Source organism: Lipophrys pholis (assembly GCF_963383615.2).
Source record: "Lipophrys pholis genome assembly, chromosome: 4".
In the NCBI taxonomy this organism is placed as follows: Eukaryota; Metazoa; Chordata; class Actinopteri; order Blenniiformes; family Blenniidae; genus Lipophrys; species Lipophrys pholis.
The window spans coordinates 33,544,391-33,563,647 of record NC_137637.1 but is presented as its reverse complement, the minus strand read 5'-3'; the positions used below and the strand labels follow the sequence as shown (position 1 = coordinate 33,563,647).

Here is a 19,257-nt window from a genome sequence, read left to right as displayed (position 1 = left end):
GAATGTTTTTAGTCCAACTACAGACTCTTTTAATCTTTTAATTTAAACACAAGCGTTGACTATTAAAATGACCAATGCAAAATATCGTGTTCTCTTTATAATTTCATAAAATGTAATTATATAGGGAACAACTTTCACACACTCACCTAGTGATAGAGGCCGCCATGAAAAGTGCTCAAGCGGTGTTGTCTTAGAACAGTTCAGCGTAAATACAAGGTGTGGTATCACAACATGAACCACTTTAATAAACTGAGCTACAAAAAAAACCCAAAGCCCTGTATGGGTCCATTTTCACTCAGTCACCACACAGAAAATGTAAGAATGAAATTTTGCATTTTCACCATTACAATAGTGAAAGTTTCTTATTGAGAGCATTTTTTTATTTACCTTCATTGTTGATTACTGAAATTGAAAGTGTTTCTGTAGGGGCATTTCTAGACCCCCTGGGGGCCCTCACAGCAAGAAGGACTATGGGGCCTCCCGACTCCAGAATGATAATAATAAAAATAATAAAACGGCTTGGATTCATCCCCTCGCCTGCTACAGTCTCAGACTCTAAATCGTCAGCGTCAATGTTGTGCATTGCTTGCTCCAAGTTCTTGCAACTTGCACGAAGCCACCCTGTATCACCTGCTGCATACTTTTCTTTGAAAACAGGAAACGGTAGAGGACATAGACCGAATGTGTTTAAAATCCACAGTTCATCAAAATCGCATGACCGCTTCCCCGTTAGTGGAAGAAAGCGCCACATGAACCAATCAAAGAGTTGTCGTCTGGTTATTGAGTTTAAAAACTTGTGTGATTGTTGCGTCCTGTTTTCCATCACAATGAAGTTATTAGATTTTTGATTAGTATCAGTGTCTCGTGTTATACAGGAACTGTTTTTTTAAAAGTGGCACAGTTACATTTAATTGGATTGGATTATGTGTAATACAGACTTTGCTGATGGCTCAATTTCTACATAGGTTTTTTTTAAAGATTGCACACCGCTGAGAAATCTCCAAGCATGACTACATTTGTGATCAACCATTGTCAGAACTGTCGCACACAGAAGTCCCATCAACCAGTGAGAAAAATGGTTCCGAACACCTAAACCCTTTTCATATAAGATGGATTAAACCTCAGGTTTTGTGTATTTCAATAGATAACATCTCAGGATTGATCTTTTAACACGACAGTTGATCCGGGAAGAGGCACATCTGGAAGACTATCGTATCGACTCGTACATCACTAGTTTACAAAGAGACCCTGTGATCATAGGTTCGAATCCCACCGCCTGCCCTCTGCCCCCCTCACTGTATGTTCGCCGTATATGTGACAAATATAACGTTCCTTTCTTAATCAAACATGTTGCTGTAGGCTTTTTGATGCTGGATGCTTGAGTCATTGATGTTTTCTTTCTCCCTTCATGACATAATTATTATTTATTTTTTTAATCAAATAAACTGTTTTGTATTTCTGATATTCTAAATTAAAACCTTAGTATGTACCACACCAGCAGCAAACTTTTTCTAATAGAAATCTCGAATAACCAGAGAGGAACAAAACTGTCACAGGTGGGAAAACTAATAAGCCGTAAATGTGTCATTACTCTCTGAAAGCCGAGACGTTGATTCTTTCTACTCGAGTATTTTGTTCTCTTGCTGAATTTCTCAGTAAGTTCAGCTTCTTCATGTTGTCAAAGAAACATATCAGCCAAAGCGTCAGGGTTCCGGTGTGTTTTCCTGCAAAGGCAACATGATCCTTCCTCTTGTTCCAGTTTACTGGAAAGAACTCTGGAGTGTTGTGTCTTCCACAAACAGACGTGCTGACACTGTTTACCACAAAACATCAGTACATGAAGTCATTCTCTATTTTTGATAACAAACACTGGAATCTGTGTATTGTTATTTTTTTTTTTTATGAATAAACTGCCAGGATAGGCATAGTAAAAACAACATATAATACAGTTTTTCCCACTCTACCCCGAATTGCATTCATTTAAAGCCTCAAAATATAATTAAGCTTAAAGGTGACATGGCTTTGAAACGTCTATATAGTTTAGCTGTATTCACAAAAGCTATTGCTGCTGTTGTTTCAATGAAATGTGAAAATCTTAATAGACATCAGCAGGATATTTTGACTGCTTTTAGCCACTTTAGTGGTTTGAGTTCATTCGGATGTTTTAGTTAGGAGCTGCTTTGAGTGTTTTAAGTCATTTTATCAGTTTTTTTAACCTCAATTTCTTAGAGTTCTTCAGCTGTAGCCGTTTCAGCTGTTTAAACATTTGATCATAGCTTTGTTTTATCCTAATGTCTCTCCACATATTAAAATGTAAAGGCATAAAAATCTAGTTGGAAATAAAAGAAAGTTAGTTGCTTTCCAGTCTCCTTGTTGAAATCCTTTTTGTTTTAATAATTGAGTCTTATTTATTATAAGATACATTTACATTTTCAAGATTCATCCACCTGCAGTGAAAGGCTGCACGCACATGACAGTTGTTTTTGATAGAGTTGTTATTCAAGTGTTGTATGTGTAATGTAGAATGTGTTGGCAAGATTGTCTTTTGTGCAGAATAATTTAAATAAATTCAAAATGTTAATTTACATAACGTTGTACAGGCGGACACAAGAGCCACATGCGGCCTCCACACCGGGCTATATCTTCGCCATCGCCTCGCTTTTGACTTGTGAATTTCTGTTCTGCAGAGGTAAAATTGCCACCTTGGTTCATAATGTCAATCCAGCATTGTAGTCAGAACTTAGTTCAATACGACAAAGGCATACAGCATGTACTACGACCAGTTGGTGCAATGTGCAATGCGGTCGAATCTAATTTGTGCTTTAGAAAGAAAAAAAGCGTCACACAGCACTCAGAAACACTTTCAAGTCTCTCTTGTCCTCTTTCCAGGAGAGATGCTGACCTTATACAATTTTGGAACAACTGGTTTTCTGGCTCTGTGGCTATTGGTGAAGCTGAAATACCCCTCGACTTGCATCCAATGTGGTTTCCTCAGCACAGAGAGTACACAGAGTAAACCAGGTGAAACACTGGAGTGGGTTTGAGTGCATCTGACCTGATGTGGCACGAGACCCAGAGAGGTGGGGGGTTCATTCATCCTGTCATCACTGCTGCTGGCAACGGCGTAGCCTCTGGAAATGGAAGGGGGGGGGGGGGGGGGGGGGGGGTGAGGAAGATATTTGCAACGTCGACAGACATCCGTTTCATATTTACATCTTTGTGCATGAACAACAAGAACCTGTGCATCTTCAAGGTCAAATAAAAATTATTTTCCCTGAAAGCTTCACTTAGGTGCGGACCTGAGGTCATGATGCATTTAAGGGACGGTAAATGAGAGTCTATATGTAAATATATGGAACATATACAATTACTACAGTGGATGACTGTGATGTATGTTGTGTTTCAGACCCCCCCCTAAATGAGATGCTTCATCTTGAAAGGCAATACATGTATATATTTGAACTCATCTCAGAGTTACAGGACCCAATCCCAGCTTACCAACATTCTTAACATAGTTAAATATGTTATATATGTTTCACAAAAGCTCCATTTAGGTTTTTTTTTTTTTAATCTGCCAATTACTATGCGTGTATTGGTTTAACTGGTTTGTGTGCAAATAGTTTTCTTTTAATGGTCTGTCAAGTCATTTGTGAAGCATTTTATTCTATGATATTTTCTATATGAACATAGACCGTTACAGTTTGTGTCTCCATTGAAAGACTATCCCAGCTACTACACCTATTTATGATGGGCAAACTGCACAAACCCTCAAAAAAGCTTTTATTTCAAAGAACGGCAGTTCTAATTATGGATTATTAAAGTAATGGCTGCAGTTATAATATTTTGAAAGGATTTTATTTTCATATGCTTCTCCTTAATGTAATAACTTATTAGATTATTTGCGCAATGTGACTACAAAATGATCTCATATATCCTATTAAACTATTGGCAAGTTATTAAATTATTGACTTCATTAGATTTAAATTGCCAAAATGACTTTTTTTGTATTTCTTTGTAAAGCCCTGTGAATTGCTCTGTGTTCAAACGGCGCTCTATCAATAAATTTGCCTTGCCTTGCCTTGGGTCATTGGTTAGAATCCTCAAACCTGAGCTCGGTGAGAGCTAACCACTACACCACTGTGCGGCCCGGTCCACTTTACATGAACAAGCTCACAGTGAATCCAGGCAGGTTCTGAAGATTTTAAACTCTGTGAAACGTGATAAATGAAAAGGCATTACCGACTGGGCTTAAGGACGTTTTGCAGAGTTAGAAAGTGTCTCACAATCCTGCAACACTAATCCCTAGGTGGCAGTTCTCTGCAACCCACAGTTGCTCCAGAGTACGAGCCCATACAAAAGCTTGTTTAAGGACCTTCAAGGGGATAAAGAAATGGAGGATGGGGGTTATAAATAAACGACAAAAACCAAGTTATGGAGCGACGAACAAGGAGAGAGAGACGGTGAACGCAAGAGAGGCGAATGCGAGGGGAGTCATAACGGGGAAAGAAATCGGGGAAAGACTCTTCTTTTGGAGCTTTTCGTCCAGGAAAGAAAATCAAAAAACAGCTCTGTCGCAGCTCATATCTTCTAAAAGCATTTGGTAAGAAAGTGGCGGTCTTATCAGGGCCACAAAGCCCTGCGGTTTGATTGCAACAGAAAAAAAAAAAAAATCTCACACATTTGCTTTTTCACAACAACAAAAAATTTTTTTCACAAAAATGCACCCATACAAATGACAATAGTTCAAGAATCATGGAAACCACCTCAGCATTTTTTAGACAACACTTACATGTAAACACACATGGCACTAAAACTGATTTGCATAAATTAATAAGTAATTAAATGAGCCATTTGTGCTTTCACTGTAATAGCCACGATGACATACTGAACATTTACATCCCTTATGCCTATGATGCACAAGAAAAGAGAAATTAGTGCTTCTACCAGGAGAGACAATCATTCATCTATGTCTTCAATAACCTGTTAAAAGCCTTGAGCGATTCTTCCAGACACGTGTGTGATTCCTCCAAATTAAACACATTTTTCGCCTGAACATTGTGCAAAGTGTCACAAAAAGTTTAAATAATGAATATACTCACTGCAAACACAAACACTGGTCACTAAACAATAAACTGGACTGAAGTGACACGGGGACTATGTGACACGAAGCCACTTTACACCACACGTAAGCTCCTCAGGCACACTTACGACTGCACTGATATGTTTGACCCCTGTTGTGTTGTTTTCACTGTCATGTCTACTTCAACATTAATAATGGTGAGGGCTGGAAAATATTGCATTCACACTAAAGAAGGCCATATTGTGCCTGAGCACATCGACAACAAGGATTTGTGAAAATGATTCGATGTAAAGCACTAATTACATGTCTCGAATTCTAATCACCATGCATGTACATGAAGGTTCAAGAGTGAAAGCGAGAACAGTAATTTAGAGTCATTTCAATTATCATCTTGCTAAAATGTGTGTAAATTTACATGTGAAACCAATAATTAACTCCTATTTGGAAAATGGCTCATGGAGTCAGTGATCGAGAAGCACAGAAGAAAAGGAAACACTTCTTAAGAGAAAAGTAACCAAGAGCCGAGTTAAAAATCAAATTAGTGATCCGACTTTCAGAAAAGCAACACCTCCCTTAGTTTTATGCTGGAGTGAAGCTTTAATGAGACACATTGGACTGCTGGGCTGCTTACTGAGGTGGATGTATATCTAATCGGTACAAGCCTCTGTAGGGAAGTTGTATTGTGGTCAACTTTAGGGGCAATAAGATTCTCTGATATCAAACCAAACTGATACCAACATTAGCTTTCGAACCAAACCAGGACAATAAATTCAGATAAGAAACTCATTCAGTCTTCCTGAACCACAGGTCATCGTCTTCCTCCCTTTTCGACTGAATTACTTTCTATCATAAGGGGAAATAAAATCGGTCATCCTCCAAACGAAGTCACCAACACATCAAATGAATGTTTTGCCCTTCACAAGTGAAGTCAACTCTCATTCCGTAAGAATGAAACTCATGCTATTAACTATAAAATCACATGTAATCTTATTCTAAGTTGTTTGTGAATGGACTTTTCTTATATAATGCATTTTCCATAACTCTGCTGTCACAAAGAACATCATACCATGAGTCACATTCACACACACACTCAAAGGCTGACATTAACATACCTTAAGCAATGTTCATTATCTTGATATTGCAAAGCAACATTTCTTTTTAAAGGCGCACTTTGTGAAATTGTCTCCGTTGGTTCGAGGTGTAATTTCAAACCAGCAGCGACAAGAATATGACTTAGAAGCTGCTGCAGCACAAGTCCATTACTGCCAGATAATGTGTGCTCGTCCACCTCCCCCGGAAAAAAAAACATACGGCTCAAATTAACACTACTTTACATGTAGCAGTGCACCACTTTGTGATTATTGTATGTGGTGAAGGTGAATTATGGAGTCTTCAGGAGTATGCATGTCATAAAACTATAGCTTGACACGCATTAAGTCGCCAAGGTGTTGTGTTTTTTGTGTTTATTGTGAATAATCTTATTGTTTCTAGTTGCAGACTCTCTTCCCTTGCTTTTAAAATGACCCCAAGTTCATCTTTTCCCATTATTATTGACCTGAGGACAGATTAATTCAGTCTCCAGAAGTGGATTTACAAAGCCCTCCGTATTGAGTTTAACCCACCTCTGCAACACGAGGCAACAATGTTATATGCGCAATTAACAAAATCCTGTTTTTATAAACATAAACTGTGAAAACTTTTCTTCCAATCGAGCTGCGACCTCTACTTTTGCTGACGCTCACCCTTCACTGTGCTGCAGGATGGACACCATCATCTCCACCGCCAGGGCTCCAGCGATCATGGCGAGGCCCGGCCTGCTGACCGTGCACTGCTGGTCCAGGGTCCGGTCTCTGGTCGACTGTTAACACAACACACAGCCAGTCACAGAAAGTATGAAGAGTCGTCCTGTGACGCCACTTCAGAAGATACAGTTCACTCAGAGCGTTTTCCTTGAGAATGAGGGAAGAAATGTTGAGATGACGTATATATTTATCTAATTATCTATTCATATATACACAGTCTGCTTCTCTGTGGGTAACTATATTGTCTTGACCTATATTGTGCAATGTGAAAGTGCTGATGTGGTGACCGAACTTCCCCATGTGGGATTAGTAAACAAACATCCCAAATTCATCTTGCATATTCTTTATATTTAAACCTTTTTTGTTGTTGTTGTGAGGTGGAGTATACGTGATGAAAATTTCAAAACCAAGCAATCCCGTCCGAAAATGACTACAAACTCAACATGAAGCCGAATTTAATGAAACCTTCCGGTGCAAAATAGAGTGAAATGTCCCCCAAAAAACTTTTCCTCTAGTTGATGCATTATGCATGTTTTTACAAACTTACTCTGACAACACGGCTTTGGGACTAGAGAGGTAGCTCGCTTTCATGGTGGTATTGCAGATATCTCAGCTCCAGTCTCAGTGCTGTGTTGTGTCCACTTCTCCGAAGAAGTTTGATTACTTGTCATTTAGCGAGACGGTATCTTCTTCTTCACGGGAAATCGACTCGTGCTCCATCTCTTACAACCGTGTCTTTTCTACAGCTCGAGACGATCAGATACTCAGTGAAAGGTCACTCAGATCAGTTTCATCCCGAGTGGGATTCATTTGTAACATTCTTCAACTCTCTCTGATCACTACCTCCTGATTTAACGTCAAAAAAAGGTCAAATATGGCCTCACAGCCGCCCCAGGAGTGCAAAAAACAAAGAAGAAAAACGAAGAAAGAGGAAACATACAAAATACAATAGGGATTAACACTTCGTCACGGAGCTGATCGCTGCAATGCATTCTGGGACTTGGGTTGGCGGTGTTTCAAATGTCTTTATTTGGGGTTATATTAGGCGTTGTAAAGGTTGTTGTGTTGTTGCTTCGTTCATGTAGTTAGTTAGTTGATCTAACTAACTAGATGTTGCTTGTTACATCTGCTTGCTTTGGAAAGGTTTAGTTGGGTTCTGTTGTACTCTATCATTGTAAGAGCGCTTTGAGATGTTTGTTGATGTGATTTAGCGCTTTACAAATAAAATTGAATTGAATTGAATCTAGTTTAGTTTAGTTTAATATTTGGAAGTTGGCACCAGGAGTGAAGAGGGTTTTGTGTGTCATGTGTTCCTGTCATGATGTTCCTATTTGGTTTGACCAAATTTGATCAATATTTGAGTGTGTTTTGTGGGTCAAATTTGGGCTCAAAGCCGCCTGAGGGCCTTTTTTAGGTGAAAATCTTACTTTGAAAGGCAAATTGCAGACTTCCTGTTGACTTTAGGTCAGGGGTATCAGTGCGTGATTTTTAAATCTTGATGAAATGAAAGATTTTGTTTTGATTTGACCTCCCTACGACATTCCTACGGGCTGTGGTGGTCCTTTTTGTGTTTCTAGGTGGTGCGAGAGAGACATTTTGGTGGCACTCTGGGGGTTAATTTTTAATTTCCTTAATTTTTTCACCAGTCTTGATGAGCGTGCCAAATTTGATCAACATTTGAGTGTGTTTAGTGGGTCAAATTTGGGCTCGAAGCCACGTCAGGAGTCGAAAAAAGAAGAAACACGAAATACAATCGGGTCCTGGCCTTTCGTGATCGGTCTCTAAAAAAACACATGCACTCTTGTTACATTACCATTTATTCATTCGTTGAGGAAACTCATAGCTTCATGCAGAGGTTAGTTGGGGGCCAGCACATCCAATCTAAATAATAATGTTGCTATGATATTGTACAAGTGAGTTGGAGCATCTTGGCAGAGAATAAAATCTATAAGTTGAGTTCAACAGATTTTCCACAACTGGCTGCGGCTCATTACGCACATGAAAAGGTCAGAGAGGAGGAAAAACACCACACGGAGAAGCATCAAGAGTGCCAGGGGATGCACGCAGATTGTGGGAGGAGGGAAGGTGCGATTTCCACAAGTGCAAATCAAGAGAGGTTATGTCATACTCTAGTGTGTTTCAAACACGGAAGCTTCGTTATCATCAGCAGCACAATTTACAGCTCATGAAAAATCATTAAAAAGGTTCACAGTGAATGTAAATGGAATTCTAATCATGCAGCTGCAATTTAAACCTGTACCGATATGAGAGAGAACAGTGACGCGACATACTGTGAGAGGGAGCAATAAGCATACTATATAATATGAGGGAGCTATGGGGAAGTGGTTAGCACTGTCACTGCACAGCCAATAGACCCTGGTTGGATTCTGGGTGAAGTGGCCAGGGCTGCAAAACAATTCAACGTTATTAATTATTTTTCTCAATACAATATGTTGTACATGAGCTTCATAATCAAAAAGACAGCATGTGAAACATAAAAGAAAAGTAATTCATCCATGTAGCAAGAAATTATGTAATGACGGCCAATAACATAATAACTGCCAGTAACGTAATAAATGTGTAATAACTGGACTTTAAAGGCATTAAAGTAGTGACTTACTTCTTACAACTATAAATGAGAGAGTACTGCGTAGTATATATCCTCAGTTTATGAATATGTCAACTATCCCATCCACTATAATTTTTTTTTTTTTTATAAGCGAACTGCACAAAACCTGAAAAAAATATTTTATTTCCAGAAAATGCGACTTTTGTATTTACACAGTTTTGGTTTCATTTTTAAATTATTTAAAATTTTTCTCCTTATTAACTTATTACATTATTGGTAATATGTTAATACTTGTTTTTAACTGCAATTTTAACATGTAATGTAAATAATTATCATTATTATCATCATTTGCAAAACACATGCATTACCGTATTGGCTTTATTATATTTATAAATGGCTAAAATGATTACATTATTGGCATGTTATTAGCCATTATTCCATTATTGGTTGTTCCAATTAATAATAATAATAATAATAATAATAATAATAATAATAATAATAATAATAATAATAATAATAATAATAATAATAATAATAATAATAATAATAATAAATAAAAACAAATTTTTTATGTTTTTATTTGATTGACAGCTGTAATTATCTCGTACCTGGTGACCACAGGTAAATAGTCAAAAGCACAGTAAAAGCTTGTGTAAATTCAGGCCAAGAGAACGTGTTTGGAGTTCTCGCCCGGAACTCTGATTTCTTGCCACAGTTTAAAAACATGCATTAAAGGGCAAGTGTTGAATCTGAATTTAATTTTTTTGTTTTTACCTTTTATGAATATAATCAAGTTGAGTTTTTCCCCTGATTCTTTACTCTTTAACCCTTTAATGATGAAAACAGCAGGAAATATATTTGACTTGACGGCTGAGGATGAGGAGCACGCACACACCGAATCCTCTCAGCAGCAACGGGATGGTGGAATATAAAGGTTGTGAGAGTATAAAAGGCTGAGAGTGTGTTTTCCTTACATCTCCTGGTGCCACCACATCGTTGCAGAAGTAGCAGCCCAGCTTGTGTCCGGGGATGTTGGAGAACAGAGACGACACCGGGACACAGGGTGCAGAGCCGGCCGGCGTGGAGGACGAAGAGGAGGCAGAGGAGCAGGAGGGGGAGGAGTCCGGCGCCGTGGGAACGCCGCTCTGGCTGACAGCAGGCTTCTTCAGGCCGTGACGCATCACCACAAACGTGTCAAAGCCCAGAGCGGCGTTCACTACCAGCTGATGAGGGAAAGACAGACACGGTAAATCCTGTTGTGGACCTTTTCCAGTTCTCCTGACGACACACAGCAGATTTCAACTCACTCAAAAAAAGCACAGGCAACATTATAATGCCATTCGAACCGGCAGGGACATAAGCCACAGAAGGTCTTTTCAAAATGCTGAACGCTTCGAGGGGCAAACAGTCCAAACAGATTCCAATTAGCAGTGAAGTCTCAAACTGCCTCATAGCACAAATACTCCAATAACGTCTGAGCTCAGCCGGCCATGAAAGAAAATCCAATGAGAAGGCAAAAAAAAAAGACACGTTCCTGTTCGATAATGTTGGATAGCAACTCTGGAGATGAAAAAAAAACCCACAAGTAGACAGCAGATAATTTAGCCAGTGTTACAAAAAACTATCCGAGTTTTATGTGAAAGAAGATAAACTGAAGTGAAGAAAACCACAACAACGTTGAGAATGAACTGATAAGTAGTTTTAGTGGAGCTCAGCAGCAGCAGGAGGACTCTCCGTTTCCCAACAATATTTTGCCTTTTAATGTTGGCAAAGGGATCAAAAATAAATAAATGGAGGGCTGAGCCGGTGGGTTTTTTAGTTGATGGGACACATTTTTACTGTTGAATTTGTTAAAAAAAATTGGAAAAATAAGCAAAATCATAATCATCAATAACAGTTGCAGACTATATATAAAGACCAAACACATTTCAAGTATATCGGGTCAAGGAATCTGGGAGCTGGAAAATAATTACTACTTGCATTGACCACGATGTTACGCGACAGAGCAAAATCTAAAAAACAACAATAAATTGAGGAATTGATGACCTGAAGTAAACAATAACTTTTTTATTTTTTTTGTAAGCAAGTAAGTAAAGTAAGTAAATAATTTTATTCACGATGGCAATATGAGCTTGGTGAGGTAAATGTTTCCTCGTGGGATATTCATCCAGACAGGAATTTGTTTGTTTGCAAGAATCATTCTTGTCCACAATTAAGTCTCTTTTTGTGAGTTGTGCATCTTATCTGCACGGTTGGGTCTGATTCTCCCTCTGAAGTTGAAGCGGAGTGGCCAGTTAAAGAGGAGAAGAGTTATAACCCAGTGACTCCAAAAGTCCTATAAGACAGTACTACTATAAACTAATATAAAGTACTACAGAGAAGAGGAATAAGAGTGTGCGCCAATATCATGCTGAAGATGAACATTTACAAACAATATATATATATATATTTTATTTTTTTTACAATTTTTAAAGACAGTGTGGATTAATAAATTGAAAAGTGTCATTATAAATGTCTTTCTTAAATGAGAGCTAAACTGTTAAAAACAGAGTCTCGGGCAGGAAATTCAACACGATGACCTTTTTAATCTGAACTCTTAGAAATCCTCAGATTTTAAACTTGATTGGAAGTCTTTAAACACAAACTGCATTTTTTTTTTTAAAAATTTAAACTTAAGACTTTTCAAAAAATCCTTTTTTACAGGAACTCACAGATTGTTGGAATACGACTTTTTAATGCAAACGTGGACTCCTGGAATTAGTGGTTTATAAAGAGACCGCGACTTTAATTCTTCAGACTACCAGCTGAATGTTTAACATACCAACAAATCTAAATTAAAAAAAATAATGTGCCTTTGCTGTAGGTTTTCCAGCATGTCAATATGGCAGTGATAGCAATCCCACATCCACTGTGCTGACGCCTCGTACCTTCCTCTTGCTGGCAGCGATCACTGTAGGCAGCCAGCGGCTTTCCCTGGTGTCCATTAGTAAAAACACCACATCGTGCTCAGAAATGAGCTTCTCCAGCTGCTCCACGTCCTTCTGGGCCTGCGAGAGAGTCGCCTGGGAGAAATTCACCGGATGGCCAGGCATGGGAATGCTCATATTGTAACCCTCCGCATTCTGGAAGACAAAAGAATAGGAGGTGGAAGAGGGAGAAAAACAAAAGCAGGCGTTACATACAGACATGAGCCTGAAAGAAGCTTAATGGGTTTAAGTAAGTGGGTTTTTCTTATGAGCCTGCATATATTAGAATAAATAACTTAGCAGATGTGCATCAAATAATTCTTCACCTTTCGACTGCTCCACTTCAGGGCTCACCTGCTCCCAGCTCAGCCTTCTCCCCTCCTCTACCATGACACCAACCATCTCCATGACCTCCTCCCTTTATTCTTATTTCGCCTTCTTTTCCTAGAAGCTGCAACTCCAACACCCTCATCTCTCATCAGCACACTTTGACGTTCAAAATACTTCAATGCATTTGACACTCCTGGTTCAAACCAATGACAGCCAGAGGATATTTGCTGGTATGTGTTATTCTCAATGCAAAATAGATCAATGTTTTGTCTTGTAAGTTAACCAATAGCACATTACCTTATCAAAGTAGCACTCAGCAGAGTAAAGGATGCAACAAGAGGATTTGGGATTTTTTCACGAAATCCAGTGACAGATTTGTCAACTTTGCGTTTTTCCAAATGATTTAATGGTACAGAAACATCCTTCTTTCCAGTGGCAATATGGAGAGAAGGACGACCAGACATCCCTGAGGAAATCAGAGCGAGATAATCTCTCCAGCAGGTCCTGGAGGTCTCCTCACAGTTAGATGAGGCTGGTAAACCTCTAACGACTGAGGGTCATCTTCATCAGACACCCGAACCATTTCAACAGGCACCTCTCGATGTGGAGGCTCGACTTTGAGTTTCTCAACGACGCTTGATAACACAGATAAAACTGAACATAAAACAGAAATATCACGTAATTACATTTCTATTCTTTACATTCTACTTTCTATCTTTCAAACTGTCCAAGAGGATTATTTTAGATCAGAAACATTCTTAAAAAAATAAAAGGCCCATAGAGGGTTCACTCACTTTACCACATATACTAATACCATTAAGTAGTAGAAAAATTCCAACACAAAATATGTCACTGTGGTTTAAATAAGTAATGCCCAAAACAGCATAAAATCAAGACATTTTTAATACCATAGAAGTCATTAACAAACATTGCCAGGTACATAAATGAGAAATGGAGTATTGAAGTTGTCTCACAGGTCTGGTGGCTCACAGTAATACTCGCATATCTCCGAGGCTGGAAATGCAACGATGAGGCAAAATGGAAATGTCAACGGCAATTTCATCATCGAGAGTCGGACAGAAAAGGGCAAAAATGATGTGAGAGATTTCACCAAATACAAATGTCACTCTTACTGAATCAGTGGATCTTCTGCCTTCATCCTCATCGTTTCAAGAGTGGGAGCTGATAATCAAGTTCCGCATTTTAGATTCCACTTTGTGTTGCTCGCCAGTCCAAGTGCCGACCGCGGTAACGTCTTTATAACCTCCACTCGAGAAGGAAGGGGATTTATCTAGAGTGTGTTAAAAGTATTTTACTGGAGATTAGTGGAAAGATGAACATCATTTTCCATCTAAACGCATCCTTTGATCCTTTAACAGCAAGGAGGCTCTACTCCCGTCTATGAATACCAAATGACTGTATTTGCATATGGATAACATATAAAATCTTCCTCTGGTTTATTAGCGATGGTGGCTTGGTTTGAACCGTCAGTAAATTACCAATGAGTACTGACCTTCTATGTATGATTTGAAAAATAAATCACCAGTTTAGAGAGTGCTATCTCTATTAGAAATAAGAATGAGTCCCAAATATATTTTGGGACTTCTATATGAGTGCATAATGAATGCATATTGTGAAACATAAAAATATGGTTCACAAGGTCTTGTGGTGTCTAATTGTAAAGCACTCTGTGATTCTTATCTGTGAAAGTGCTTTATAAAGAAACTGGACCAACTGAAACCATTGTAGTAAATATTGGAGACTGCAGTTGTTTCATAAGGCGGATACAAACTCGGAAAGAGCAGAGAAAATGTTTTGTTTTGTCAAGATCGGAAGAACTGGTACAAAGTTGACCCTGACAAGGACGTCCAATATTACGAAGAAACTCAAGTGCCCAACTGCTAAAAGGTGATGAGAAAAATAGAGTGGACGTAGGTGTGGGAGTTTAGTTTAGTTTTTTTCATATTAACCACATCCACATCAAATTTCTATCCCATCACACAAAGGCTGTCAGACACTACAAAAAATAAAAAAATAAAAGTTCTGCGCAGATATGTGGAGAAAATAATCTGTCAAAACAGAGCTGTGACGAGAAGAGTGATGCCACTCGCAACTCCAGAAGATCGAACTACTTTCTCCGTCATCGCAGGTCACGTCTAGACATTCGGACATTATTTTAAACCCACATTGTGAATGACGGGGAAATATCAGGTCAAGAGACTTGGTGTGGTCGATAAAGTCACTCGGTCAGCATGTTTCCACCTGCCTCTCACCCTGCAGTCTACACTCGCCGACGCCCGGGTCACCTCCCGCCTTGACCCTTCTGTCTGGTGTTGGTGTGTCATTGGACACTTGTGCAGACATTATAAACCAGGGTTGTCAAACACATTTTAATTCAGGGGCCACATGCAGCCTGGTTTCATCTTGAGTGATAAAATAGTGCCATAATAACCTTCACATTTAAACTTCAAAGTTTTCCGCTGTGGTGGTGCAGAGCACACGTGATGGAAAATGTCTAGATTTTTGTTAAAGCAAAACAATTACGACTGAAAATTACTAGAATCTCAACATAAAGCCAAATTTAATGAAACCTTGTGGTGCAGAATACAGTGAAAAGTCTAAAATAACTTGCATTATGCATATTTTAACACACTCATCCTGACAGCATGACTTGGAGCATCACCGACATCTCAGCTTGTGTCTCAGTGTGGTGTTGTGTCCGCTACCCTTACGAAATCAATTTTAAAAAAATCAACGTTTCCTCTGAAATGTTTACAGTTTGCTTGGTGGTTTGGCGGGATCCGAGCCTCGTGAAGTCCGGTTCTGGGCAACGGGCCTCATGTTTGACACGCCTGGTAGAGACAGTGACATTTACACAATTCAAAGCACAAATGTTTGCACATAAGTGGAGCATTAAATGAGCATTCACAATGTCTGAAGGGGCACTGTGAAGTGTAGGAACGCCGCTTGACTGCGAGTGATTTAGCAGCAGGTTCATAACAATGGTGAACTGAGTGAGGGGCGATAAGGTAGCCCCTCCACAGTTCCTCACCAGTTTGTGTCCCGTTTTGACAGAGAAATTCTGTTTTAAAAATTTTTTTTTTAGCCATTTATTTAAAAAAAAACATTAGGTCTTTTTCCTCAGTTCTCTCAGTCCAGGTAATGCGTTTCTGTGTTTTCAGCTCATTGAACTCCGTCGTCTTTCAGTAGCACCTGATGCTTCTGTGTGTGTGTGTGTGTGTGTGTGTGTGTGTGTGTGTGTGTGTGTGTGTGTGTGTGTGTGTGTGTGTGTGTGTGTGTGTGTGTGTGTGTGTGTGTGTGTGTGTGTGTGTGTGTGTGTGTGTGTGTGTGTGTGTGTGTGTGTGTCGAGATACCAGCAGTAAGGAGGGAGGATCAGACACACATGCCCACAGCTAAAAAAAACGAGCAGGTATGGATATTGCATGTTAGGGGACAAATAGAGCATGAAGATATGACACATTCACCCATTAATTGCGGGGGCTCTCTTTTACACTCTCTCTTTTGTCCCCACAGAGGAGGAGGGACAAACAGATAATGGGTGAAAGACCTCAATGTCGAGGCGATGACATCATAGCTCTTCGTGTATAACAGTGCATTTCAAATTGATCACAGCCGGTACTATTGTCTTTGAAATCACTACCCACGGTATCACTCCTGAAGAGTCCCACAGTTTCCGGTCACGACTCGGAGCTTTGCAGGGAAGTGTTGAGGCGAATCACGAGACAGTTTCAGTCTTGCAAGATGTGGCAGGTGAGTTCAGCAGTTATGAGACGGCCTCTCGTACTTTCGTCAACATGTTGATGGCAAATTTCCTCATGAAATCTGGGCACCACTTTGTTCTTAAAAGAGGCTGGACGTGCATTAAAAAAAAAAAAAAATCTATATGTTTTAAAAAAGAAGCATGTGGGTGACTTGACAGCCTTTACCAATTTCATGTTGTATACCTGCTATTAGAAGACACCCACACCCTGTAGGATCAGGTGAGAGGGGAGACGTGAAAATGAAATCTAAAGACTTTGACGTTTCTCTGTGACGTTACACCCGTCAGCCAGCAGTGACTAATTGTAAACAAGTTACCATGCTCGAGAAAAACACATCGCGTTGTAAATAATTAGCTTCAGAGGTCATATTTGATTCATTTTGTGACATTTGTAGGGCAGAAAAAAGCTCCACGTATCCCTCGTTCGAGGTCTTTTAAACTGACATTTTGGGGTTGTCGCTCCATAAAAGCACTGTTGATTGTCACATTCGAGCGTAAGTGCTGAAAAATCGCAAATGAAAGGAATTTATCGGGTAAAAAGGCTTTTTGTTGATTGAACTGTTCTTCTTTTTTCATGTTGGCACAGAACCCAGGGTCTGTTTTGGATTCTCACCACATTTCAAAGCTTTTGTGTGATACAAAGAACGAGGAAGAATGATTGGGTATTCTGATCCTTTCAGGTGTAAATCCAGGATTTAGTCAAACACATGTTGTTGATTAGGCACAACTTATAAGAGGGATGTCTTTTTTAGTTTAACCTGAGCAGTTGGGGAATTAAGGGCCTTGCTCAGGATTCAAACCAGCGCACTTCTGGTTACAATCGTTTGTATCCATCTTGAAAGCCAGCGATGTACCCTTTTATTAAAACACATAGAAGCATCTATTGGTACTGGCACTCAGAAAATCATTGCAATTCAAACCTGATTCTCTTGCATTGAAAGTCAAGAATTAAGCTGTTTAAGATGAAAACATTGTGGTTGTCAATTTACACGACAACGGTGCTCAAAGGCACTGAAAGCACTTTTTTTTTTTTTTTTTTTAAACGGCTCCAAAGATGGAACTTTTTGAAAACATTCCATCTCTATGTAAAGGGTCAAAAAACTTTCTGAAAAACGATCAGGCGGCGGAAACGCTGCTACTGCTGCTTGCTTGCCACAGTTGCAGTAAAGAGTTTTTCTGCATATGGGCGACAAAGATAACAGATAGACAATAATAACAATGGCAGACTCCAGAGTGCCATGATTCCCATGTAACTTGTTCGTCTGTCTATACGAATGTCTGCAATTGTTAAAGTTTATAGCTTACTGCGCTCTGCTGCATGTGTGTGTGGCTTCATTACAAAAAGAGAAACCACAGCACCCGCTAGTGGCCTAACATGTTAACTACATCATTTTCAGCGTTTCTGCCACTGCTGTGAAAATGGACATCGTTTTCAAAACGTCAGAGTGTAAACGGTGTTGTGTAAATGGGGCCTTAACCTGGTTGAAATATGATAATATCCGCAGTTAGGATTTAACATTTTTTTGTGCAAGATGTTTTTTCTACTAGTTGTTGAGATTCAACATAGAACGTGACTATGAATGTGAGTGCGGGATTGTCTGCATCTCCGTGACGGATGTTTAAGCGCAGATGAAACAGGGGAGAGAGAGGTAAATCATCATATTACAAAATGGAGGCAACACCCTAACAGTTCACATGATAAATATGGATTCGATGGGAGCAGTTCTGTGTGGCTTTAATAATTGGCTCCCTTCCTTCATACAAAAACAGGGCCCTGCTGTGAGTATGAGGGCACCAAACCAATGCAGGGGAATATCTCCTTCAGTGAACCCACTCATTAATTAGCAATGTGATGAAACCACCAGCATTAATATGCAGATAAAACAACTCTTAATTCCCTTCGTGGTTCAACCATCACATCTCAGACGTCACCAATCAAAGAGGAATAGAGTTACATATCGGGTACAAGCTGAGGTCACTAACACCCCCTCCATGATGTCCTGGTCAACAGCAGGAGCACTTTCAGCAGTGGAGAGTCAAAACAAACCCTAATAATGGCATATTAGGCAGCTTCTTTGTAGAAAGTTCTTCAACTCACCACACCAGGAAAGATCTTAGTGAGTCGCTCCACCGCTGCCATGGCTTTAGACTTCCCTCCTCCGAGGCAATCCTCAAACTCATAGAGCGGCTGTCGCACTGGATTGGAGTAAGAGATCTTTGCATTGTCCACAAATGAGATACGCCTCACGCCCCAGCCCTGCAAACAAAAGAGACACTTCATGCAGCTTCGCACTCAAAATATTTTGCGATGCCTAATTTCTATTTAGCAAAAAAAAAAGAAGAAAAAAACAAACAAACTCAGGGGGCCTTGTTAGCAGCTCCAGTGACAATAGGTGAGGGAAGTAGAGTTCTCCGTGTGCATCTTTTTAAATCACTGCTTAGTGCGAGTTAACTTTAACACTGGAATAATGGCTGCATCAGTGTGCGGGGGGAAACAACCTTATTATTCCCATTCTAGTTGAAATGTTCCTCATTAACCGTCACTCTGTTAAGACAAAGTGTGGCCAAACCAAATAAGAGCAAAGAGTTCAGACGGGTCCTTCGGATGAGTAAACAACAGTTGTTGAATTCAGGAGAGGATATAAAGGTGTTTTGGTCCTGAAATGATAAAAACTCAGAATGACACGTACATTTATTGTATGTCTAAAAAAAAATGTTTATCAATTGTG

At 39.5% G+C, this 19,257-nt stretch overlaps 1 protein-coding gene across 2 annotated transcripts in view; it reads right to left on the bottom strand.

The window, feature by feature from the left end:
• Nucleotides 1–19,257, bottom strand: part of atg7 (ATG7 autophagy related 7 homolog) — a 97,593-nt gene that overhangs the window by 62,060 nt on the left and 16,276 nt on the right. For both annotated transcript variants that reach the window (XM_080461888.1, XM_080461887.1), the window contains exons 12-16: nt 18,627–18,785; nt 12,379–12,573; nt 10,426–10,674; nt 6,823–6,938; nt 3,056–3,131 (exon numbers count right to left, since the gene is read on the bottom strand). In XM_080461888.1, the coding sequence (XP_080318014.1) occupies nt 3,056–3,131; nt 6,823–6,938; nt 10,426–10,674; nt 12,379–12,573; nt 18,627–18,785 (795 nt within the window). The remainder of the gene's footprint in view (nt 1–3,055; nt 3,132–6,822; nt 6,939–10,425; nt 10,675–12,378; nt 12,574–18,626; nt 18,786–19,257) is intronic.